This window comes from Sceloporus undulatus, chromosome 4 (assembly GCF_019175285.1).
Source record: "Sceloporus undulatus isolate JIND9_A2432 ecotype Alabama chromosome 4, SceUnd_v1.1, whole genome shotgun sequence".
NCBI lineage: Eukaryota > Metazoa > Chordata > Lepidosauria > Squamata > Phrynosomatidae > Sceloporus > Sceloporus undulatus.
The window spans coordinates 75018344-75045630 of NC_056525.1; the positions used below are offsets into that span (position 1 = coordinate 75018344).

The 27287-nt window shown below is 39.1% G+C and overlaps 1 protein-coding gene across 2 annotated transcripts in view; it reads right to left on the reverse strand.

Annotated features, from left to right (window-relative positions):
* Positions 1 to 27287, reverse strand: part of EIF2B3 (eukaryotic translation initiation factor 2B subunit gamma) — a 601892-nt gene that overhangs the window by 534801 nt on the left and 39804 nt on the right. The window contains exons 7-9 of one of the 2 annotated variants that reach the window (XM_042462843.1): positions 6380 to 6510; positions 5122 to 5312; positions 2434 to 2510 (exon numbers count right to left, since the gene is read on the reverse strand). In XM_042462843.1, the coding sequence (XP_042318777.1) occupies positions 2469 to 2510; positions 5122 to 5312; positions 6380 to 6510 (364 nt within the window). In that variant the 3' untranslated portion in view covers positions 2434 to 2468. The remainder of the gene's footprint in view (positions 1 to 2433; positions 2511 to 5121; positions 5313 to 6379; positions 6511 to 27287) is intronic. The other variant, XM_042462842.1, reaches the window with a different exon arrangement.

Consider the following 27287-nt stretch of genomic DNA (forward strand, 5'->3'; position numbering starts at 1 on the left):
TTTTTGTTTGCTATGAATAAGGTTTAGTATGGTTGGGTCATTTGTTGGTAAATGTCCCGAAATGTTTTGTTACAATGTGAAACCATAAAGATAATTTTTTCCCCCAGGTATATGAAAAAGGCAGACAAGAGAAGAAAGAATAGAACATGCAAAGTAGATGTATGGGATGAGGAGCTGTGTAAAATCAAGCATTCAAGTCCACAAGGATGTAGGAAGTCTTTTTCTTTCGGGTTCAAGAAAGAAAGAGATACTTTAGGTTAAAATACAAGCTCAAATTTTTTGTTCATGTATAATAAGAATATTTTGAATTTGTTTTATGTTGTGATTACTTTTGTATTTTAAATTGAATAAAGTTATTAACAGGAAAAATGTTCATGTCCATAGGTCTTCACAAGCATATGGTATTGCTGTAATCCAAGCCCCCATATGTCTTTTCTATATGATCACAGATTTGTTTCTTTTTCAGCAGTAGAGAAAACATCACACCTTAAAAGATTTGATGATAAGACCAAGGAAATCTTTCTTCACAAAATGTGTGCAGTTCTGGTTAAGGCTTTTGCTTGAAAACTATAAATGAATAGAGGAAATGAGACAGAAAAGTATTGTCATCCATTCTCTCTTAAAAGCAATGCCTTCCTATTTTACCCTGCTGCAAATGGTAATTTGTTGCATTGAGATGACGATGTCAGATACAGCAGAATGTGTTGCTCAACTCATGTTCTATATTAATTGTATCTGCCAAATGGATACACCCAGTTTTGGAGGAGAGAACTGGCTAGATCAAAATCTTTGGAAAGTAGACACACACTGCTCTGGTTCAGGCAATTACAGTAACCTTGCTCCTACAAAAGCAGTCGCTTCCCTTCTCAGCCTGCTTCATCCAGTGCAAAAGTGTCTAAGAAATTATAGCTACCTATTTTAGAACTACCTGATTCTGACAAAAGGGAAACAAGGCTTACACATAGCGTGCATCATCTCTTAAAACAACTTGAATGGGGCCTCTGAATTCTCCCAATGTATTTTACAGACTTTACCATGGAAGGCAAGTATGCAAACAAAGAACAAAGAGTGTCCAACCCTCTTCATCCTGCCAGCCCACATTTGAACAAACAAATTTCATTGATTAGTCAGCCGACCCATTATCAATAGAAGACAAAGTACAAAATACATAATAAAATCTTAAAGGTTAGAATGTCCAATACATACAAGGATAAAAATTGATCACACCCTAAAAACTCATATAAATTAGCTAAAATCTTAAAAACAAATACAAGTAAAGTTAAATAAAAACAAAGTATATAAAACAAGCTCAGTCTACAATATCTAAAACAGGTGGGGAGGGGAAGGGGTAGTTGGAAATGTTTAAAATGAACTCATCACCGTGGCATGGAACCCTGTTTTGCATGATAAATTGATCTCACAGTCGAGCAGCTTTTACCATAAATTTTGCACACAGCGCATCGATGTAAATTCTCACCGGAAAGGAATAGGACAGTTTGACAGTAGGATCCCAATAGGTCAAATCTAACCAAAAATGGTTGTAAAAGTGGGCTCTCTCGTTATCATAAAAGCAGCAGTCAAACAGGATGTGTGTAATGTCCTCCATGGAGGAGCACCACAATGCTTGTTTCTTTCTTGATAAGGTATTTTTGGGAACCGTCCTGTTCTTACCCTTGAGTTTAATTGCTCAAATCTAGTTCTGCTGAAGGCTCTTCTATGGCTCTGTGTTAGATTAACCTAAGATATTTTTCAAGGCCAAATACAGTTTTATTTTTTGGCTATCACTTGGATTTGCAACCAGCCAACGATGCTATCTATGTCTGACTACGCATGATGCTCAGATCCTTTGTTTTAAGATTCCTGTTGTGTGCCCGCGTGAAAGAAAGAAAATGGCAGGTTAAAAACTGTTGGAACAAAATTAGGGATAGCTGACTAACCCAAAAATTATGAATGCCCAATAGCTAGTTGTTTTCTACCGCCGAGTTTAGGGGAGTCTTCTGAGTCCATTTTGGAGAGATCTTAAGCCAGTAATCAAATGCTTTTATCAACAACTGGCCCTGAATGGAATAGGTCCCAAGTTCTGCTCTTACTGCTTGGCTGGGTAGTGTCTTGTCTGTTCCCAGGGTTCTCCTTAAGAAGCAGCTCTGAGCCTGCTCCAAAGTGGGAACTTTCAAGTGACCCCATAATTACTTCAGCACCATTTGATAAAAGGGCAAGATTTTAGCTTTGTATACTTTTAAGAAAGGGAATACACTGTAGGGTGGTTATAACTTATCAGTTTATAGCACACTGGAATACACTATAGCTCTCTGTTTATCCTACTAAAGTGGTTTGTCTATTTCCCTGTATTTGAGAAGGGTAACCCTAGGTACAAATACAAAATTGACCTGCTCAATCTGTTCACCTTCCCTATTTGCAGATATGCTTACTTACCAGGGATCTGTCAATGATTTGAGCAGTGCTGTGAATCAGAGATTCTTCTGGACAAGTGAAGCCAGCATCTTAGGAACCTGGAAGATGGTGTCCAAAGTCACACAGTTAACAGGCAAAGATAATGTGCTACTACTTTCATATGGCACCATCACTCAATTTACAAGAAATAATTACAGATTATTATAATCAGGTGACTAAAAAGAGATGTATAAACAATCCTACATAAATAGGGTGCTCTCACTTAGAACTTATAAAGCTAAATTCAAACTTTATTTGGGATCTAACCACATGCAAATATGGTTCTGAGATTTACCCCCTGCTAGTTTAAAAAAAAACAAATGAAAAGCAATCACAGAAGTTTACCTTTGAAGCAGAAGATCATTGTGTGAAAAGAAGAAGGGGCCTGCTTCACCCTTTCTTGAAATTTGTCTGACCAAAAAACTGTTCACAATAAGCTACTTTCCACACGGAGGGAAATTCTGTGAAGCTTTAAAATTTAACGCAACTCAAGACACTATACTTTTCCTAATTTGTATTTTCAGGAGAAAAATAAAGCACCAATGAAAGACTAACATCATAACACACCCATGATGAAACATTCCAACAGATCCATCCATGGTAAAATTTCTCTACGTAAGTTTACTACCTAGATCATAGCAACAGTTGTACACAAAACAATGAAAGTTAGACAGAAAGAAATACAGTTCAAACACACTACTGGCAAACTACCCAAAGTTTCAAGCCTAGAGGTTTACTGTATTTGTTATTTTTGACATATTCTGAAGGATTTTTTTTTTTTTTTTTTTTTTGTCAGCTAAAATACACAGCCCTGGGCTTCATCTAGCTACCAGTTAGGCTATTCCAAGACTTAAAGAATGAGCAACAATCAGAAGGAAGGTAGATAAAGGAGTATCTCAATCAAGTCAGACTAATGGTGGATGCAGTTCAGTTCTAGATGCTTGAGAAAATGTACAATGGTAGAGGTGAGTTTTTTTTTTTAAAGATCATCAATCTTGAGTGAAACTAGAGAGATGCATTAACATGATTTCCAGATATATTAAGGGCATAACCCTCGGTTAAATTATTTGAGACTACTACAACATGAATGAGCATGGAGAAGTAGTTGCTATACAGGGGGGGGGGGAAGGGGGGATGAAAGAGAGCAAGATTTTCAGGGAGTGCTAAGGTCAACGGGAGGTTTAGGTTAGCTTTTAGGAAACTTTTTTTTCTGAAGAAACCTACTTCCTGTTCTGAGAGAAGCTGCCACCTGCCCACACAAAGGCAGTGGCAAACTTTAGAGGTCAGCTGAAACAAGTAAGACATTTCCTGACTACAAGAGCAGGAAGGTAAACTGCTGTTCTGTTTTTGCTCCTGAAGCATTAACAGCTGCTCCACAAATTGCAAGTGAAAAGTGTGTATTATGTTGACAGAGCCACATTTGTATCAGCATCTACTATCAAACAATGTATGCACACATGGTGAAGCTACAACCAATCATGACCAATTTTTATAAATGATGGAACAGCTATTCCAATCACTTTCTTACATTCTGCAAACAAATGGTGTACACTCATGCTGAAATAGGCAAAATAGACTTAAATGAATGATCCTACAGATATGGGTTCTGCTTTGTAAAGGAATCCCTCACTTTGGCAGGTTCCACACCACCAAAAAGTACGTGCTTGGCACGTACTAGGGTTAGAAAGGGGCGTCCTTTGCGGACGCCCCTAAACCTAGTACATGCCGAGCACGTACAAAATGGCGGCGCCCTATACACACGGGCGCTGCCATTTTGATGTGGTGGACGCTTAGCGTCCGCACATCAGCAATGACGCCGCAAGTGCGCCATTGGCACCTTACAACGTCATTTCCGCGCCATAAAAAGGACTAGCTTTTTGCGGGTTCTTTTTGCTGCACCAGGGAATCGCCTGGTTTGTCCGCTGCGGTTCCCTGGTGCAGCAACCACGGGCACCGGCAGAGTGTGCTTTTTGGGCGCTCTGTAAAGCGCCAATGACAACTTTTCTTTAGGACACAGTTATGTAACTGTAGCTCATAATCAACTAGAATGGATGAATCTAACTACATGAGAGAGGGAGAATTTTTAAAAATTTCATTAAAAGAGCAAAAGAGATGTGACAGGAAAAGAAAAAAGAAAAGAGAGATAAAAACACAATGGGTCCTTTGTACCAGAACTGGAAGATATCGAAGAAAAGACCCATATCAGAACATCATTATTATGATGCTTTATTATTATTATTATTATTATCAGAAATGAGCACTCTTTTTAAAGGACTTCTCATTGATTTTTCTTGTGAAGTTTTACCTAAACAGCTATGCCTAATAATGTTAACATCCTAGAGTTAATCATTCAAGGAAAATCATCTTTGACTACTGAGCCTCTAGTGAGGATTTACATGTTAGCTGGCATTAATACTCTGGTGCAAACATAATTTTTAATACTAATCCCCAATGATTCAACTACTAAAACCTTTTAGTAACTGCATTCAAAGCACCTCCCCAAGATGCTCCTTCACAGGATTCCATCAATTTGTGGCATAAATAATCTACCCCCACCCCCACATCTCAGTGAGAAGAAACATTTCTATGAGTGTATTAAAGACTGTGCTAGACAAACAATAGACATTCCTGTCCTATGCCGAATGCTGCTCGTTTGCTTGTTTTATTCACCTGTCTGTTAGCTTCAATGTACAGCCCAAGCGTGTTTACTCTGGAGCACAACCCATCTTTCATTATGTGAACATAGCAACGAACTTTCCCGCTATGGAATGCCTGATCCATGTCTCCTCTGTGATTGTTCCAGCAAGCTTTGTCTGCACCCAATTCAAACAGGCTATCATCCTTCAAGAAGCTATAGATGTCTGTAGAATATAAGCAGACATAAAATGAGATCAGAGAATGTCACATAGTAATTTTTTAAAGTGCTGTATTCAGAATGTTTTCTTGAAGAAAGGATATAGCATATTTTCACATGCATACCTCCTTGAGCTGTATGAAACAGGCTGAAAAGTACAGGAATGGTCAGGAAGGAGGCTGTTCACCTCTCTCTATAAAGACTCAGGTGAGCTTATGTTATACTAATGGACCTCCTCATCTCTGTCACCATCCAGAGAAACAAAGAACATGAATACTCCCTCTGTCATAGGTAAACATCAAGGCAAATGTAGTACAACTTGGCTTAATCTAAAGGACAGAGAATGAGCAGCTGTAGGGATTCCCAAATACCAGAAAGCTCTCTGATCTAACTGAAAGTTGCCCTGGAACTACAGAAGTAAGAAGGAGGAGGAACAGAAATTAATGAAAATGTGCTATCCTTCCTTCCTTCCAGAAGAAAACCACAGGTGAGCTCAGTTGTAGGGGGACACATTTTCCCATTGCATTTATGATCCTGTACACGTCTCAGCCTCTTGTTCAACTGCAAGAAAATAGGAAGTTTCTGCTTTGACACAAGCCATAATTACTAATGAAATTTGAACTTGGGGAATGGTGGTTCCTTTAAACTGAGTGTTTCAAACAAGCCTGGATCTGAAAGAATATTTTGATCTTGGTTTATTTTTACAAACCATAGTTGTGTAAATGTGGACATAATAGAGGATTGTGGTTTGTTTTTGGCATTGTCAAACCGATGGCCCTTCTCTACCTTTCCACCTGCTCTTCCACTTTTGTGTTTTCTGTTAATAAGCTATAAGCCCGAGGGAAGAGCCTGTGTTCCATTTATGTACAGTGCATTTCCATTTATGTACATGAACTTTTCAAAAACTGATACAGGATGGTTTGGGAAAACTTTGCCTGAAAATATAATAAAACAACTGTATTTAATATTTACTTATTATATCAAGCAATTAATATACTACATATGCTCAGAGTAACATTCAGCCTCTTCTCTAGGTGCTGAAGCAGACCTTCTAGCCATTGTTTTTGTACTAACCTAACAATTTCTGGTCCTTTTTCTTTTGGTCATGCTCATTCATGCTTTGTCCTTTTTGCAACTGTGCAGGAGAAGAAAACTGCTTTCTAACCAAATATGGAATCAGCTCACTTCTGATTGAAGTAAATGACCTACGGAAATAAAAACAAAACATATCAAATCTGGGAACCTGAGAAAGCAAGTTGCTTCTATGTAAATGATGATCACACAGCTGTCTATAGATTCATGCAACTACATTCTGCATCTAAGAAGAACATTTCTAGAACTTTCTGAAACTTCAGGCTGTGAAAGCTCCTGCAAAGACTCTGTAAAAAAAAATTATACAGCACTCAGCACATAGAATTCACTTAATAAATAACAATGACGACAGCCAAGGAGCTCTTGTTCCTTGCCTGAAGCAGAGATGACCTTGAGATTGCTCTAAATGATCTCAAAGAAAAAGTGTGGCAAAATGACTTTAACCTCTCAGGTTCATACATCAGGAAGACATAGCGTGGTAATCACTTCCTGAAGTGTATGCACCACCTATCATATAGAGGTTGAGTATCCCTTATTCAAAATACGTGGGACCAGAACATCTCTGTATTTTGGATTTGGGAATACCTGTATATATGTGTGTGTGTGTGTGTGTGTGTGTGTGTATACACAGTCACCCCTCCTTTCTCACGGACTTGAGGTTCACGGTCTTGAATATTCATGAAGGGGCGACTTCTGTTATTTTCAATGAAGCACGCACGCCCCCCCCCCATGCTTGCAGGCACACACCCCATTCAAGCCTATGGGGCTTGAATATAGGTGAGTCTCCATTTTCAAGGGGGGGGGGTCCAGAACGGATCCCTCACAAAAACAGACGGCCGACTGTATACATAATGAGGCATAATTAGACTGGAGAGAGAGATTGAGGATCTGCAAAATGGCAGCAAGTGTGGTTTCTCACTATTTCACAGCAGCCATGTCTCACTCCAACTTTACAAATACAGTACAAGTAGATATTATGCTACTTGTGTTGTAGTTCAAAAAGTTTTGGATTTTGGAGTACGTACTTCAGATTTTCGAATTTCTGAAAAGGGATAGTCAACCTGTATTTCAGGGCACAAACTTTTTCCTACTCAGGAATGGTATGAAAACATGGTATGAAAAACTGCACTGAAACATAGCAAGTTGGGAAGATTCAGATCTAAGAGCCGATTTCTGATTTTCCTGAGATATTCATTCAGCATAATATTTACCCCAGACTTACTGTAAAGATGAAACCTAGCATTTTCCTGGCACTGGCATAAGAGAGGGTTTTAACACAAGTTTCATAACCATATTTTAGAAATGTTTAATAATTACTTGTGAAGCAATCTGAAATATCCCAAATATGTCATCATAATTTCTCAACATCTTGGCTTCCTTTGTGCATTATATTTTGCACTCTGTCCTTAATGTCTGCAATAATTTCAGAGCTGAAGTTAACGGTAATCAAGACCTAATGAATAATTCTCCATTCTTGAATGACAAAAATTTTCCCTGCTGTTCACAGTCTGAATGCACCATGATTCCTCCTCCACAGTCTTGCCTTCTGCCATACATGTGGGTGTGCAGATGGGCAGTTTACTAGCTTAAAATGTTGCATGCAGCTGTGCCATTCAAAAATTATTTCCTGCTTTGGTTTTATGCTGCATTCAAAACTGACAGTCCTGTGTTTTCCTCAGAGGCTTTTCATGGCATTTATGAGATTCATTACATTTCAAGTCTCACTACTTTGCAGAGCCCAATATGATCTGATGCAATACACACAACACCGCTGAGCAGTGGAAAGAATGGAACACATGGCAAACTTGTGCTTAGTTGTGATTGATGTAGGTTGCTCTTGCAAAAGACTCATTTGTCCTAGTACAATACCTCAACATCCATTGTAAAATGGCACTGTCTACCTCTTTCCTAACTACCACCAAATTTGTAAGAAAAAAACTAATCACATGTGTATACTAGTCATTCATATATATGCTGTCCAACGAGGCAGATTCGAGACAGTCCCAAGGTCTATATCAGCATCACAATTACTAACTTTATTTATGCCCAACCTTTTATCCTAGACTGGGACTCAAATGGCTACTTTTCGAAGATTTTGTGTTTTAGCAGAAAGGTAATGGGTGATAGAGCTTCTGAAATGTAATGCTTTTACCAACCTTGGCATGAGAAAGAAACATGGATACATTCTCACTCATGTGACCAATCAATATGGAGCTTCAGCAAGAAGGAAAGGAAAGATAGAAGGAGCTCCAGTGACAGGGGTTAATCAGAAGTAAAATGCTAACAGTAAAAGTGGCCCTCCAACCAGCTGAACTGCTAATATTTGATCTACATGAAGAAAAAAATTCAGCTGTACCAAGAACAATAGAAGAACAGCAAAACCAACAGGTAACCAACATTCCATAGCTCATAAAAAGCCAGTTGTCTAGTTCCCAGGAGATAGTCAAAGTGTTAGACATAATTTCTGGCTGTATACCTAATACTGTAAGCCTAATACAGGTACATATAAAACATAGTTTTGTGTGAGTTTTTCGGGCCATGTTCTAGCAGCGTTTCTTTCTGACGTTTCGCCAGCATCTGTGCCTGGCATCTTCAGAGAATGCCTTGCCTGGAAAAATTGGGTATATATATATATATATGTGTGTGTGTGTGTGTGTGTGTGTATTGTTCTGTGTTGATGGCTGGCCTCAGGCTGGGAGGCTAATGCAGTGTAGGTTGCATGTTCAACACAGAATACACATGCATTATCCTACTTGAGAGTATGTATTTTCCCTGGAAAATGATTAACCATCCATTATGAAGCCAAGCCCTCCCTCCAGTCCATCTGCCTTGGTCCAGGCCTTGGAGGTAGAGAGGAACTGCTAGACCTCTTACCCTTTCCCTCGACCACTCTCTTCTCCTTCTGTGTCATGTCTTTTTAGATTGTAAGCCCAAGGGCAGGGAACCGTCTAACTAAAAAGATTGTATGTACAGCGCTGTGTAAATTTACAGTGCTTCATAAATAAAGGTTAATAATAATAATAATAATAATAATAATAATAATAATAATAATAATAATAATAATAATAGCTCCTGCATTCCCAGGCTCACACAGTATATATACACCCATTTTTTCCAGGCAAAGCATTCTCTGAAGATGCCAGCCATAGATGCTGGAGAAACGCTAGAAAGAAACTCTTCTAGAACACAGCCACATAGCCTGAAAAACCCACAAAAAACTATGGATGCCTGCCATGAAAGCATTCAACTTTACATATAAAACAATTTTTTTAAAAATGGAAGACAATTTTTAAAAAAATGGAAGACAAGTTTAGAATTAATTAAATGCATTCTAAAACTGAGATACAATCAGGAAAAAATGTAGGTCAGGATTTAGCAAGATTTCAGGAAGAACAGTTCTAGATTCTGAGAAACTGATCAGGAATATAAGAATACAGTATAAGAAGCTTTTAGAGATTTTTACGCCAGAATTTGTTTGAAGAAGAAACATGAAACTAAAAGAAAAAAGTTGTGCTGGCTGCAACTATGGAATTTCCTAGCTTTCACCTCCTCTTTTCTTTGCAGATCTCCACATCAAACACAAGCAGCCTGGAAGGTTTTTGAGCTCTCCAGAGCTAGGCCTGGGAACACAAGGGGAACTGTAGCAGTGAGGAGAGATCATCTACTTCCTAATTCCATTGGATTCTACCGTCTATTCTTTTGGCACCTGCTTGGCAGTGAAAGGAGAAAGGCCATGTCCACAATGAGTCACTATGTGCTGACAATCACCCACAAAGTATAGGAGAGCATGCAATTATATACAGTGCGCCCGCGTTATATGTGGCCGTGACTTACACTGCTTTCAGTATACAGTGGTACCCCGGGATACGAAAGCACCGCGTTACGAAATTTCCAGGATACGAAAAAATTCCATAGGAAAAAACTGTTCTGGGTTACGTTTTTTTTTTCGGCTTACGAAAAAAATTTTTGGTGCTTTTCGGCGCTTTTTCGCACGAAATCGCGGCTTCCAGCGCTAGCGCCTATGGCTTTTTCGGGTTGCGAAAGATTTCGGGTTACGAAGGGCACCGCGGAACGAATTAATTTCGTAACCCGGGGTACCACTGTACGCTGAAAGCCACACCGGAAGAAAGTTCGGCACACCCCGGAAGGGGTAATGTTTTGAATGGGGCTTGAGCATACGCAGAGGTCCCCTTATGTGGGGGGATCCGGAACAGATCCCCCACGTAAGGGAAGGGCCCACTGTAGAATATTAGTGGAGACGTCATATAGGAAAGACTTCTTTCCCAGAGTAATTTGGCAACTGGACCTTGGCAACTGGACATTACTGACTTCAACTGGTTCCATATTTGGTCCTCCCCCCCTCCCTTATAAGGCCAGATCATGCAACACAAGAGAAGGTATACTTAAAATAATTCACAAATGATACTTAACTTCCATCAATTATCACAAATAGTTAAAAATGTCATGTTGCAGGAGTTGCAAACAGATTGGCTCCTGTCTTCATACATGGATAGAATAAGCTAAAATTAAAACTTTTTGGACAACAGTCATAAACCAGATCTCATTTATCACCAGACATTTATTGTCCTGCACTTTTGTTACTCCATTTGCATACAAAATAAAACAGTGCTCTGAAACATAGAAACCTTATCACAAGTTGGAAATGACTTGGAGGCACACAACAACAAGAGTTTGGAATACATGGTTACTTGAAAAACTTTCCTACACAATCGGTTCTTGTAGTGGACAAAAGAAATCACACTCCTTGTAACTGGTCAATTCTTATTATGTTACTGCTACCTCACATTTGCCCAGACCATCATCAGGAACTGCTAACTTATGGAAAGACACTTTCTACTTCAACCTGATCCCATCAAGAAAAGATCCCTCAGTTAACTTTTTTGTGCATCCTAATCATGCAATGCCACACAGATCACTCCCCTAATGCAACTGCCTATTAAATGTCCCTTACATGTGTTTTTCCATTAGCTCAGGGGTAGGCAACCTACGGCCCGCGGGCCGGACCCGGCCCGGCGAGGCCTTGGGACCGGCTCCAGCCCAGTCCTGCCGCCGATTGCCACCGGGGCCTTTGGCCTATCAGGAGGAGGCGGGCAAGCGGCGGGCAAGGGGGAGCTAGCGGGGGCAATTGTCTATAGTAGCCTCAGAAACATGCATTTATATTAACATTTTTTTTAAAAAGCAGCATTTTTTGCGTGTCCTCCATTTTTAAAAAAGTGTCCTCCATTTGAAAATGTTGTCCTACTGTTGTCTCAGTGTGTATGTATGTGTGTGTGTGTGTGTATATATATATATATATAATTATTTAATTATTTATTTTTTGGCTTCGGCCCCCCAGTTGTCTGAGGGACAGCAACCCAGCCCCCGGGTCAAAAAGGTTGCCTACTCCTGTATTAGCTCATAACCTATGCTTGTTTAAACATTTTGTTGTTATTCTTGATTTAGCATTCTTCGTGCAACTGAATTTTATTTATTTATTTACGGTATTTATACACCGCTCTTTAGCCCTAAAGGCTCTCAGAGTGGCTTACAGATAGTTATTCAAACGGTTCCCTGCCCTCAGGCTTATAATCTAAAACAGTGGTTCCCAACCTGTGGGTCGGGACCCCTTTGGGGGTCGAATGACCCTTTCATGGGGGTCGCCTAAGGCCACTGGAAAACACCTATTTAATTACAGTTATGAAGTAGCAATGAAAATAATTTCATGGGTTTGGGTCACCACAACATGAGGAACTGTATTAAAGGCTCGCAGCATTAGGAAGGTTGGGAACCACTGATCTAAAAAAATGTGACACAAAAGGAGAAGGGAATGGTGGCGGGGAAGGGGATCAATTCCAGTGGTTCTTCTCTCCCTCTGAGGCCTGGACCATGGCAGATGAACTGGAGGGAGGGCCTTTCTTCTTGCTCTGGCTAGGCCTGATGGAGTAGGGTCTGCCTTTTCACTCTCTCCCAGGCTGGATGATGTCAGATGGCATGGAGGGACGGCTCTTCTTCTTAAAATAAAAGTTTTTAAAAAACATACAAAAGCAACCCCTCCCCAAATATTTGGTCTTGTTTTGTATTATAATTATATTTTTATGCAATATTCCTGCAAGCCCAGTAATACTAGAATGAAATGAACTCCACTTTAGGGAGAAATGCAGGAAATAAATAATATAAATCAAACAAATAAATAAAGTCCAGTTGTTGTGGTCTGAGCATGAGGACAGGATATTTGTTTACGCTGGAGCAATTATTACATAATACATAGTACACAGCTGTCATGCTATCTCAATTAAAAGCCTAACTTTAACCTGATAAAGCCATCCTTTTAGAACAGCAAAAGTCATCCAAAAATCTTTAAAACATACTTTGGTATTGTAATAAAAAAGATTTTAATAGTATTTAAATGAATCCTTATACTTGGAATTTAATTACAGTAAAACATGTGTACACAATCTAGCTGACTTCAGAACTTTCTGTGCTTATAATGACTTATTATAATGAAGAATTAGATTATGAGGTTTTGTTAGGAAACATCAGGCTTTGTGAGGAAAATAATTTAATTGAATTTATTTTGAGAAGGTTTGCCACTGCCTTCTTAAGGCTGAGAGAATGTAACTTTCCCAAGGTCACCCAGTGGGTTTCCACTGATGTATAGGGATTCAAACTCTCCCAGGTTCCTAGTCCAACATTCAAACCACTGCTTCATGCTAACTCATCTACCGTATGTACTCATGTATAAATCGAGGTCAAGTTTAGGGACCAAAATTATAGATTTTGATATGACCTGGTGAAAAGTTGAGGATACAACATAAGGGCATGTAACAAAGGATGTAAAGGATGAAGAAAAGAAAAACATTGCCGAAGAATTTACAGATTCTGGCACTGAATGATAGATAATCACTACAGATGAGGATCCAGTAATGCTCTGATATTCCTTATATTTTAATTTTCCCCAAGATTAAAAATGCTTCGATTACAACAGGGATGGACGAAATGTGGCTTGCCAGATGCACATGGCATTGGCTCTGCTTTCTCCTAAGCCCATAAAAATATTGCCAAGAATATCACCCCAAAATGGCAAACAGCATCCCTGCAAAGCTGTATGTTGGGTCAATTAATAGTTTAAAGATTTCCTGCAGGCCCAGCCTTCCCTGGCCCAAATAACCTTTCTAAAACATCAGAAATGGCTATTTGGTCACTTCCTGCTCATGAAAAAGGCTTTTCACACCTAGCCAGAAACAGGCCCGAATGTATTTGAAATAAAATTAATAGGAGTATGTTTTAATTCTTCCCCCTTTTATTATTTTTGGTACAACAGACTTACCATGGCTGTTCCTGTTGCATCTTTGTTGTTGCTGTGTGCCTTCAAATCATTTCTGACTTATGGCAACTGTAAGGCCAACCTATCACAGGGTTTTCTGGGCAGAGTTTATTCAAAGGACATCTACCCTTGCCTTCCTTTGGGGTTAAGAGGATGTGACTGACCCAAGATCATCCAGTGGGTTTCCAAAACTGAACAATGATTCGAACTCTGGTTTCCCTGTGTCCTTGTCCAACATTCAAACCATTACACCACTCTGGGTCTCATCATTTTTACTGCAATGTATTACATCTATTATATTTATTATATAATTGTAATTTATGGTGAATTAATTTAACATACATTATGGGGGAGGTCTTATTTTCAAAAACTAAGAACAATTAATAAACACAAAAATTAACATACTTGAAATCTCACGAATTCTAATCCAAATATAATATGGGTCTGGCAAGGCTCGCTTCTTTATAAGCTTCAAAGTTCTATCAAACTCTAACAGGAATAATGCAAGCTTGCCCACCAACTTCAACACAGATGAAGCTTCATGAATATTTTTTAATTAAATGGATGAAATGTTCATTATCCAAACAAAATATGTAACAACAGATGCTGGCGAAATGTCAGGAAGAAACTCTTCTAGAACATGGCCACATAGCCCGAAAAACCCACAAAAAACTATGGATGTCGGCCATGAAAGCCTTCGACTTCACAAAATATGTAATATTAAATTTAGGCCTGCAGCTCACAGTATATTTACAGAACAAGATGGCTACCTCAAGTTACAAGTTACCCAAGAATGAAGTTTACCAAAAACATCTTAAACCTTACAAAATTAAGACAGTGAAAATCTATTTCTAAACCACTACAAAAATGCCATATTAACTCTGTGTGTGTGTCTATGTTTTCAAGCTGGCTGTTTACTTATGGCAACCCCATGAATTTTGTAAGGTTTTCTTAAGCAAAGAATATTCAGAAGTGGTTTTGCCAGTTGCATCCTCTGAAATATAGCCTAGCTACTCCAAAATCACAAGTCACAATGATCATTCTTGGATGGTCTCCTTTGCCTCCAGCTCTCAAAATGCATTAAGAGAGCTGATAGTATCTTCCTCTTTGGCCTGACCCCCAGCAGGGATGGATGCAGCAATTGCTTACACCTCCTTGCACTGTTCTTTATTTGCTTGAGATGTTTTTACTGCAAGTGTCACTCCCATTTGACTGGCTGCCCCTCACCTTTATTTTCTGTATTTAAACACCAGAAAACTTTTTAATGAGTACTCGCATCTTAATAGCTTCCCTGTTTTTACTGATCTTTGATGAAGCACAAAATCTTCTATTGTTGCCACCCCCACCTGTGAAATCTGCTATCCTTTCTTAAGAGCAAGTTACAGGGCAAGAGGGTCAACCTCCCAATTAACAGCAACCCCACCATTTATTTCTTCCGGTATTAGTTATGGACCAGAAGAACAGAGCAGAATCTTTCTCAAAATCTTAAATTGCTTTATTTGAAAGCTTATGAGTCTGTAGGCAGAAATCCTTAGCATCCTGGGGGATTAATCCTGAACAATTATATTACTTGGCTGGATCTTTTGAAAATGGCTCTTCAGTGTGTCTGTCTAGACTCTCTAATTCTGTCTCCTTCTCCTGTCCACTTTGGAATTTTGTCTTCCCAGTATCTTTCTAAGCCAATCTAATGTAGTGGTTTGAACACTGGACTATGACTCTTGAGAGCTAGGGTTTGAATCCTGGCTTGGCCATGGAAACCCACTAATATGACCTTAGTCAAATCACACTCTCTCAGCTTCAGAATGACAAAAGCAAACCTCCATTGAACAAAAGCCTGTGAAGTGATAGAGCTTTAGGATCACCACAAGGCAGAAATGATGACAACAACAAAATGTTTTTCTACTATGATCTCTGTCCTTGCCTGTACTCCTTCTGTCAGCTAGCTGCACTTTGTTTTAAAAGTTGATCTGACAGGTTAGAGACCTGTGATTCAGCATCTCATATCTCCCATTTTGATCAGGCAATTCATATTAACTGCATCAGGAAAAGCAGCGAGTAGCACCTATTGAAGCAAGGATCATCAATAAAAAGTTTCTTCTTAATTACATAACAAAATCAGTTCTACAGGTTCATTCCTGATGAGTTTCACACTTTCACACAAAATAATAGTGATGGGATGGTGAATGGAAGGAAGGGAGAAAGGAAGGAAGGAACAGGAAAAGGAACAAAAGAAAAAGAAAAGTTAATTATGAGTCATGTTCATGGTTCTCATCATTTAAAAAGATAAAGCCTCATAACATTTTAAAATGGCATGTAAGCCTGATGCACTCCTGTTGGATCTCAACATTATTTTCTTCTGATCTTTTGATGGAGATTAAAAATTTCCATGTGAATACAAATAATGAAACAACAGTTACTAGGAGTCCCCCCCCAGCTCTCTAGTGCCCCAATGAGAGCAACTAGTCACCATTCCCTCCCCACTCAGCCAGCCAACCCCACTGCTTACAAAGGGGAAAATTCAACTCACTTTGAAGAAAAAGACAAAGCAATGTCAAGAACAGGGGGATTAGGGAAATGGTAGTTATATCATGAATCAAATTAAAATGTCAATGCAAAAGGCGAGCAAACAGCCCCTACTATATATACACACTAAGCCTGTCTCTTCAAGGAAACAGAAAAAGAGATTTCAAAAAAGCAAATGCTGCCCCCAGTTAATGCCACCTGCCTCAGCCTCAACACTCCTTAAATTGGTATTTGGATCAATTTCCCACAATATGGCTTTAGTGAACTTAGCCTATGATGCCATTATGAGCTTTTATCAACCTATTCTTTACTAATTCACTTTCAAATTTTATATCAGTGATATTGACAGATGTGCATATAGGCAGCATGTGAAGACATACAAACAAAAACTGATTGAATTGAATGTAGTGTACATGCAATTGGTCCATATTTCTCTTACTTTATTGTTTTTCTGGAAATAAGCTACTACACAAGCAAACACCTAATTCTGACCTACAACAGAAAGAGGAGGAGGAGGAGGAGAGGAAGGGAGGAAGGAAAAGAAAAGACCTGAAGTGGCTAGGTGAACCAACATATTAAGCTCTGATCTGCAAAACTCAATTTATGATAATCATGATTCAAGTTAACCATCTGCTTGCCTTATTCTCATTTGGCTGTGGAGGCTGACAGTGTAAGACGAACAAGTTTTCAACTGCTCTCTGGTTACAGATTTTTCTGCAGTCATTATTTTTGTATTTTTTTAAAAAAGGTTATGATAAAACCTGTAGCCCAAGACAAATCTGTTTTGTTATTTCACTTTTGTAAATTTTATTTGTTTTAGTATGTTACATTATAAACCACCTAATACGCTTTATAAATAAAAGTTAATAATAATAATAATAATAATAATAATAATAATACACCTTGGCAGAATATTAATGCAATATATAGGTCAATAAATAAAATATTGACAGTACTTAGATCTCGTTAGAAATTCATATATGTTTGTCTCCAGACGATACTTGCTTTACTAACTATACCCACTGCTTATGCCATCCATTAGTTATCTAATACTGAAAGTATATGCTTCTAAAACATCTGTGGAGGCTGGTTCATAAACAGTAGGGCACTGTTCCCCACTAAAGGCTCAGGCTACTTCCAAACAGCCCACTCCTTCCTAACTCATTGTTTATAACCAGTTCATGACATAGCATTGCTGTTATCTTTCTCTCTAGCCACGTGAAAAAAAATACATAGCAAACAGAAGGCTACTTCTTGATCACATTGCCCGTTAGCTGAATTTATTCTTCATGATCAAGGAAACATTCCAATGGCAACTGTTCATTTGGTAGAAAAAGATGTGTCAGGGCTCAAGATGAGATTGAAGGGTGAACAAAAACTGAAAATTAGATATACTTGGTCCTGGTTTTTGTGACCTCTTGGTTCCATGCTCCAGCTAGCCACTGTTCAACATGAAAATGTGGAACAGTTAAACAGCAGGGCACAATGCTTATCAAATCTGTTTGCTTTCTTGTCTTGGCTTTTTGGTAACCAATTCTGCTGGCAGATTTTCATCTACTGAGGAGCAATAAGCTCTAGTATCCAGTATTCTGAGTTAGTGTTTTATTTCTTTCTTTTATTTCTTTTTTAAAGATTGTACATTACCGGTAAGTATGCAGTCGAGGTTTGTTGCTAGACATCCAGTAGTTCTTTCTCCGTTTAAGATATTTGTTATGAATACCTCTCAGCAGTCTAGCAGCAAAATTTTGTCACTAGGAAAAAGCAATTCTTTCTCTTATCAGTCAATTTCCCCCCCAACTTGTGCAAAAATGTCCAAGGACATAGCTTGAGCCATCCAGAATGTCATTACTGTGCTGACACCAAGCTGCTCTGCTAAAAGGAAAATGAAATGGGCTTACGATTAAAACTGTTTTGGTTTGGGAATATGAACAGTTAAAGAACTGCCTCAGTGACAGGAGTCAGTCACCACAAATCTCAAGGGCTACCCAGGAAATTTTGCAGACCTTGTTAAAGTTTCAAGAATTAATCTCAGCCCTTTGCACACAGCAGTCTACCTTCCCATAAGGCAACTTCCCTGTTCTGTCCCCCTTTCCTCCTAATGGCTAGATTTTGCCCTTTCAGACTGATCCTCCCTGCACCAAACAAGGCTCTCTGCCATCTGCCTGAATGCATATTTGAGTTGTAAACATTTTGAGAAGTACCTGTGGGGGCATGCTTTCTTTTGCAAATTACATAAAGGCATTTTAGCAATCATGCCTAATGAGTGTCAAATACCTCTCTTAAAAACTGATGTGCTATATAGAAATGGGACTACATGTATTTCAATATATCAAGAAAACAAACAGCACAAATATAACTGCCCAAAAAAGATATTGTCACATCTTTAAAATTACTATTACCAACAAGGCTAAAATTTGGAGAAAAAAAATCTGAGAGACAGAAGTACAACTGAGACCAGTCTGAAAACATAAAGACATCAGAATACTTTTGAACAAAACAAGGCTACCTGAAAAACTGGTGGCAGCTTTCATGCTCTCCATGATTCAATCTCCCTCAGCTACTCTTTGCTGTCCTGCTATGTTCCACTGTGCAACCATCCTCATTTATCAGGGGCTTCCCTTAAAAAATATTCCTCTATGCATTTTAGCAATATAATTACTTATAAAGCAATTCTAATAATATTAATACACTCTCAGTGTTCAAAAGATCTAATTTTATAACATGAATATGAACCTAAACTAGTTACAAGCCACTTAACTTCAATTAGACAAAATACAACTGCTTGGCAGCAATAATGCCTCTTCTTTCAGACTGTATAGACTAGTTTGTGCAATTACACTTTTATACATTCATGACTTATGGAAGAGCTAAGGAAACACTGGCCTGTTACAGACAGCCAAAATAAAGCTGCTTCGAGTCACAGTGGAGGTATGGTGTTTCAATGAGTTCCCAGAGTCCCAGAAGTTCGCACCAAGCCACACTCCTCCTCCCTAAGGACTGGAGCGTGGCTTTGGGCGGCTTCTGGACTCTTAGGACGCATGCATCATTGAAACACCATACCTCCACTGTGACTCGAGCAGCTTTATTTTGCTGTCTGATAACAGCCACTGTGAATAAATTGTTACATCCTTCAAGCAGACTGACTTATACAATGGGCTCTTGGTTGGCTGGGGTTGGGTTTAGGATTCACCATGGATACTAAGTCCCATTAAATATAATGGCATAGTAAAAGGTTGTCCTTTATATAAAATGGCAAAATCAAGCTTTTGCTGTTGCAATTTATATTTTTTTCAATGTTTCAAGCAGTGGATGGTTGAACCATGGATAAAGAATCTGTGGGAATGGAGGGCCAACTGTAGTAACCCTATCATCAGGTTTCTTGGCAAGATTTATTGCAGCTGGGTGTTGCTATTGCCTTCCCTTTAGCCAAGAGTGTGACTTGCCACCTCAATATGGGCAATTACAAGCAAACCTGAGTTGGGACCAAGGCATCACGGACAGTGCGGTAGCACCTTTAGACTATGAAAAAGATGAGGCTTGATTGTGTAATTTTTATCAATTTAAGGATGTGGAGAGGAGTTTGTGAAATTTTTCTACCTCATGTGCCAAAATTATTGTGGCTGACTTCAGGTACAATACAACTTAAATTAATGTACATAGAGGACCATTTACTGCTCTACACTCAGGCTTGAATCAGAAGGGCCAAAAGGAGCGGTTTCCTGGCCTCTTTGGAGGCATGGCATGGCTTGCAGATGACGCAGGCCCCTGGAGCGGCCAGAAGTCGAAGATCCAGCCAAAAAAGTAAAAGTAAAAAACTGCTCCTGCCAGTGGCCCATTTCGGACTGAGGTGGCCCACTTTGAGAGGGGACCATGTGGTCTCGGCCAATTGGGGCCTGATTGTGGTTGGAGCGGCCAGAGGCCCCTACTAGACACCCATCGTTTTCAACACCTCAGGCAGCAAAATGCCTTGGGCCATTTGACTATGTTTTGTTCACCCAAGTATGTGCCCTAAGCACTCACAATTTTACGTGCAACAGAATCCATCATAGCTGTGGAGGCCACTAAAAATTAACTGTAAAGGCATGAAGTGAAGGAGAAAATCTTCCAAAATTAGCACCTTTTAAATTTTTAACAGGCTGGAATTCAAAAAATCCAACAGCAACTGCACCTTCCTAGAGAATGAAGGCAAGTCTACACAACAAGAACTAATCTAGCATCCTGGTTTACACAGAGACCAAAAATATTCCGTTAGGAAATCCATGAACGGGAGATGTGGGCAACAGTGTTGTCCTATTTTAAACCATCAAAAGATAGTCAGAAGCACACTGCTGTTGTTCATCCCGGTAGCAATAGCACAATAACAATAAGCAGTGACCATTTTAGCTGCCAGGAATCTGCCTTTAAAAAACTAACAAAGCTGATGGCCAAAACCGATCTCTCGGAGTGAATTCATTACATTAAACAGATGTTCTTTGCAGAAGTATGTCTTATGTCCACCCTCTTCTCCTGTCATGTAATGTCAAGGGATGACCTTGGTTCTAGTATTATGAGAAAGGCAAGAAATTTTTTTCTATCCAAGATCTGGCTATGGTGAACATGTTTCGATTACATTCCATCTGGACTACTTAGTGCATACTTTGTAAAGCTGTCTTTGGAAAATGTTCAAAAATTTCAGCAGCTTCATAATGCTGCTGCCAGAATACTGACTGGGGCTAGTAATAGCACATAACTCCCCCTCCCACCTCCGTTCTGGCCACATTCAAAGTTCTAGTCATACCTTAAAACCTAACGGCTTGGGCCCAGACTACCTGAAAGACTGTATCTCCTCATATGAACCCTCCAAAGGTTTAAGATGAACACAGAAAGGATTTCTCTTGGTCCCACCACCATCACAGGCTCATCTAGTGAAGACATGAGAGAGAGCCTTCTTGGTGGCTGCTCCCACCTCTGAAATGCCCTCCACAGAAGGTTAGGCTGGCAGCCCCTCTGGTTTCCTTCACCAACAAAACAAAGACATTTTTGTTCAAGCAGGCTTTTAATATGTAAGACAATCAGACTCTTATGGGATGTGTCCTGTTGATTATGTTTTATTGGCCACATGATCACAGAATAGTCGGACAGCTCGGGTTCTTCGGCTTAGTAGTGGACCTCGGGATAACGAATTACCCACTACGAATTTTCGGGATACGAAAAAACCCATAGGGATTTATTGTTTCGGGTTACGAACGTTTTTTCGGGTTACGAAAAAACGCCGGCGCTGTTTAAATGGAGCCGCGGCTTTCCCCCATTAGCGCCTATGGCAATTCGGGTTACGAAGGTTTTTCGGGTTACGAAATTAGCCGCGGAACAATTAATTCGTAACCCAAGGCACACCACTGTAACAGAGATTAGTACAGAGATCCAACCCCCATGGTTGGACACAATCTTGTCAATGGGGAATATCTTTACTTTTACCAATTTTAAACTAATTTTATACTGTTTAAATGAAATGATTTTTAAAATTGTATTGGTAAGGTTTTGTATTGGCAAGTCCCACTCTGGAAGAAAGGAGCATATAAAACAAACAAACAAACAAGCAAACAGAAGATCAGCAATTTCACAGAGTCAGGATTTTAAAAGAACTCAGATGGACACATTCTGCAACTATTAAAACTAGAAATCCATCTTTTGTCACATTTGTTTACATAGTTTCTTCAACGGCAATGTTGTATCTAATTTCTAAGCCAAAAGGTAAATTGTAGCTGAACTGATAAGAATATATTCATAGATAGGCTGAAATAATAAATGACAGGAGAATTTAATTGCTCAGTATGTTCACTACCTTACAGAAATATTGTGTACATATTAAAAAAAAAATGTCATAGCTGATGACAGCAAGGCTTTGAGACTGTTGATACAGTCAGAAGTGATACTCGTAGAAATGCGAATCAGGCCTAAACCTCTCCTTTTAATAGTTGTTGAGATAAAACAAATGCCACTGTTTTAGCACTGTGATCTATCAATAAGAAATAAGGGTGGGAAAATAACCTATCCATAGCCACATATTTCCCTAACAGACAGTTCATATTTCTCAGTTAATTTATTTGGTCATATGCTGCTAACCTTTTGAGTGCTTGAAATATTGCAGTTTGCTTAGTTTTTCCTGAACAAATTTGTTTCTCTTGAGCAAATTTGTTTCCCTATGCATTTTAATCACAAGGAAAGTATTCATTATACAACCTGATATTTACAGGGCAGAAAAATACATTCCAGCCATACAGCTGACGTGTTCTCTCTTAAGTGTCCACAGAGAAAGCTCTGTTTTGCAGCCATCTTTTCGGCAGGCAAGAAAAGAGAGAAAAAGCATGCACTAAGCCAGAAGTTTGGCTCTGCCAGACCTCCCTCACAGTCTGCAGGCTCTGCCAGGAAACACAGGTGACACTGTGAATGATAAAAAGGCATTGAGAGGGGGAAAGCAAAACGATGGACTGGTTTAGTCTGGGCAGCATCTTAATGTAAACCTGCAGGGGCCTATGTGTACAACATACCACAAAGCAAATCAAGCAGAAGCCTGTGGACAAAATACACCCCCTCAACTGAAGCAGAGCTTCCCACCCTCCAGTAATTTGGTACTCTTCATAGGAGGTAACAGGACACATATCAACTTTTTCTTCATGGGAAGCATTTTAGACTGTTGCTCAGGTGGGAGAAATTATCTTTTTTGGAACAGCTATCCAGAAAAGGTTGAACTTGGAGACCTTCAGAGGACGGCTGATGAAAGGGGAAAGGGAACAGCAGGGGAAGAGGCTTATCAAAAGGCAAAGTTCTTCAACCACCCACACAGATTTTTATTCTTGTATTTTCAGCAATTCTAAAAATGACACTTAGCTGTTCTCAATATAAGCGAGCCAACAACTCAGCTTAAGTGTTACAAGCTTTTCTGCAAAGTAGATTAACTTCTTTGCTCAACAAATGCTCCATCCATGGCTGTTGAATCTGGCTGCTAAGGGCCAAAGAAGACAAAACTAACTCACCCATTTAAACCTAATCCAGTTTACTTCAGAATTTATGCAAAGATCCTTCCTATGAGGTGCCTTTTGGAGTGCCTATTTCTGTCTTCCCTCTTGCTTAGTTAAGGTATACCTTTTCCCTTACAATGAACAGTCATATAGTGGCACCTCGGTATCCGCGGATGGCAAACTCACATTGTCTCCAATAGCGGCGCATGCACGTCACCGCTACTGGGGACAACATGGACTCGAGCATCTGTGAATTTTGGTATCCATGGGGGCGGGGGTATTTCAAGAATGGATCCCCTGCAGATACTAAGGTCCCAATGTACTACTGAATCTGTACCTGCCTTAGTTGAGTAGATAAGAGAAGATATGGTTTAATGGTTACAAATCTTGCCCTAAGATTTGAGAGAGCCAGTCTGAAATCTCCACTTAGCCATGTGATCACAGGGTCATACAGTTCACACAGTGACCTTGAGGTCCTTCACTGTCTCTTTGCCTAGCTTACTTCAAAGGGATGTTATGAAGATAAAATTGGGAAGCAAAGAACTATGTACCACAATCTAAATTCCTTAAAGGAAGGATGGGATATAAATTAGATAAACCAACACATAAAAATTATCCAAAAACAGGTGAAATGAGATATATGGAAGTGTGTTAGTTTGGTATATAAGGAGATGTGAAACATCTAGCCACTCTAATAATGTACTGTTAGGGGCCACAAGAGTCAGAACTGTAGAAACACCTGTGTGGATTGTTCTTTAGTTTCATTTGGTTCCCATTTTGCCTAACTGACAAGAACTTATTATACCAATACTCCAAATGACTGAAGTAGCTAACTATACAAAGCAAGTGCTTCTTCTTACAAGATGCCATGTGCTTTTCTGCTTTTTTGTATTAATGAACATAAAGACTCCAACAAAGATCTCCACATAGTGAAAATAAAATGTATTTTGAGTGCATCCACACTGAACAATTATAGTACAGTAGCTTGATAACACGTTATCACTCATAGCTACATCTGATGGAACCCTGGCTTTTTTCGCTTGCTGAAGTACTCAAAATTCCCTGCTAGAGAACTCTAAGCAACTTCCCTGAACTACACTTCCCAAAGTACCTTGAGAACAGGTATTCAGGATTAAGTTGAGATACTATGGGAATCCCTTCCCTAAACTAAAAATGCCATTATTCCACAGGAAGTTATAACTGTGTAAAGTGGATATGCTATTTTTGTCATTGAACCTGTAGCTTTAAATGTGTTACACACAATTATTTCAAAATGAAAACAGATGCTATTTCAAAGCCCAACATAACCATTCCTTTGTCAGCTCTATCAATATTGGAGCAGAAACTGACAGCCCTAAAGGGGTGTCTTGATGCCACCCCTTTGAGCACTGGGTTGGGGTGTTGAGATATGGAGCAGCACTGAAAGTGTTCAGATGTGGCAGAGAAGCTAATGGACACTCACTGTCCTTAACCAGGAATTGGTTGCAGCTGTGGATCTAGACAGCAGGTGATTGTCCAAGGTCGCAGAGTATACCAGAGAGAAGCACATAGCACTTATGTAAATATGCTGTGTCATTTGGAATGGTGGACAGTAATCCAGGTAACACAAGAAACTGTACAGGAAGGGATTGAGCTAGATGGCCACATTGCAAAAAAAGCAAATCATCTTTGTACAGTGTGGATTTGTAGTAGGAGGAGTTTGTCTGTGTAGCTTTGTTTTCGCATGTGTGTTTGCAACAAGAATAAACAGTGCCTCTTTGGAGAAAAGCCAACGTACAGTGCTTTAATCTAGCAGCTGTTTTTCTGGCAAAGCTCCAGTCTGTCAGTTTGTCTATCTACACACAAGCTTCCAAGATTACTCTGCATTTATCTATGCATATTTTCCCAACATGGGGTCACAGCAAACACAACTCACACTCCCATCCTGGCTGTTTGCCGGTTCAAAAAGACGCAGCAGAAAGCCACTCCTTTTTGAGCTGGGAAAAAGTCTGCTTTTCCACTACTGCTGCGGCTTTGCAGCACTCCTGTGGTGTGAGGCATCTAAATGCCACAGCGCTAGACCACAGCAAAACTGCCATGTGGTTGGGCGGGTGGCTTTACACCAGCTTGGGGGCATGCATCGTCAAAACGACACGCCCCTAAGCCACTGGGAAGCCACTGCAAAGGAGTCGTCTGTTTTGCCCCTTAATTAGGCTTGAAATAAGTAACAGATCCTATTCTGTCTAATCACAGAAATTCAGTAAGAGCTATTAATGCCCTTATTAGACTGAGGGAAAAAAAGCATTTGTAAACACATACATACACACACCCATTATATTTCCTGTGTCCCATAGAAAAATATTATAATTAAGCATGAAGAATGTTGGGAGAAAAACTCTTCTGATATAAAAGCAACACACAAAACAAATATTCATATACAAACCCCATCCTGTAAAGCAGTCACTGCTAGCTTGTAAACAATTTGGGACCTGGTTGTCTGGGAAACTGTCTTCTTCCTTGTTCACCTATTTGATCTTTGAGATCATCTGCATGATTTTGATGTCTCCCTGGCAGTCATTCAGAGTAGAGCATGATAGTACCTGCTATGCAGAATGCTATTATATTAGAACTTCAACATGTTCCATCTATTCTTCATTTTTAATCTATGTTAAAAAAATATTTACTAACGCAAATCTTCCTGGTTTAAATCAACCCAACATCCTTTTCATAGACTTCCTACAGGGTACATCTGTACATTTTTACACTTAACTACTGAAGTGCACCACTTTAAACTTCTTGAATTTAAGTGGTATATAAATATACATAAATAGACAAATAATGACATGGAGAGATTATGGACAGTGTAAGTGAGACTGCCAGTATTCAATCCACTTTGTATATGCTGGTTGGTGCTCTCTCTCCACAGTGTGGGGTAGGAGAAAAGAGAACAAATCAGAATGAGTATAATCCAATGTAACTTGTGGTTGGCATCTTAAACATTTCTAAACATTCTTGGAAATCATTAAACAGCATGATGTGTGAAAAGTCAAATCATGATAATAAGAGCCTGGAAAAGAATGCCTGAAGTCACAATAGATAAAAGGATAAAACTATCTACTGAGAAGTAAATACAAATTATTCTAAAACTCTAGAGGAACTTTATATAGCATAGAGCAAAGAAGAACTGTAAGCTCAAGAGGTACAAACTGCTCTTCCTGCCCAGTTTCATACTGAAAACAATCCCACATTATGGAAACCAAACATTATATAAAATGCCTTTTGGGACTAAAAAGTAGTTTATGGTCCTATGGGGAAATAATAATAATATGATTTATTTATATTCCACTTTTTCACAGAGGAATCAAAGCAGATTACAACAGGTATAACAATAAAACATCATACAGTTAAAAGTTACAATTAAAAAAAAACCCACATCCCAACCCTCCCCTTGATCATAAGAGTAGTAATCAAAAACCATAAAAATAAATTAAACAGCAGGATAATTTAAAAACCTCCCAATTATAAATTCATTAAAAATACAGTTGCATTTGGAAGTTCTGAGAATATCCTTCAGTTGCTTCCTTCCTAGTCAAAAGATCTCAAGAAAGCCTTTTAAAACTAGAAGAATGTTTATTTTGCAAATTTTGATAATCAGATTGTTGTTGCTGTTGTGAAAAACATATAGTAAAAAGGGGAAGTCAAGTTGGTCACACAGTCACATTACTGGTAAGAGCAGAAGACTGAAAAAACAGTGTTCTCTTCTGATTTCTCTCTCATGAGCTATTAATTTATCATCACACACATACAAATTAAGCTGTCTCAGATAAACAACAGAAAGTTCTGCAAAGTACTCTGCACTATGCCCTTTTGCATTCCTGTCCTTCCCACAGCTGTGAGTGGTCCAACTGACTGGCATACAATATAGCAAAGAAGACTAATAAAGCAGTTCAGAAGAACTGGAGACCAATCTCTTTTACCATTTCAGTGTGTAGCTCTGAAAAGAACGTCTTGCATGTAGGTGTAAGATGGTGTTTTGGACAATGGCCTCTCTTTCTTTACTGGCTAT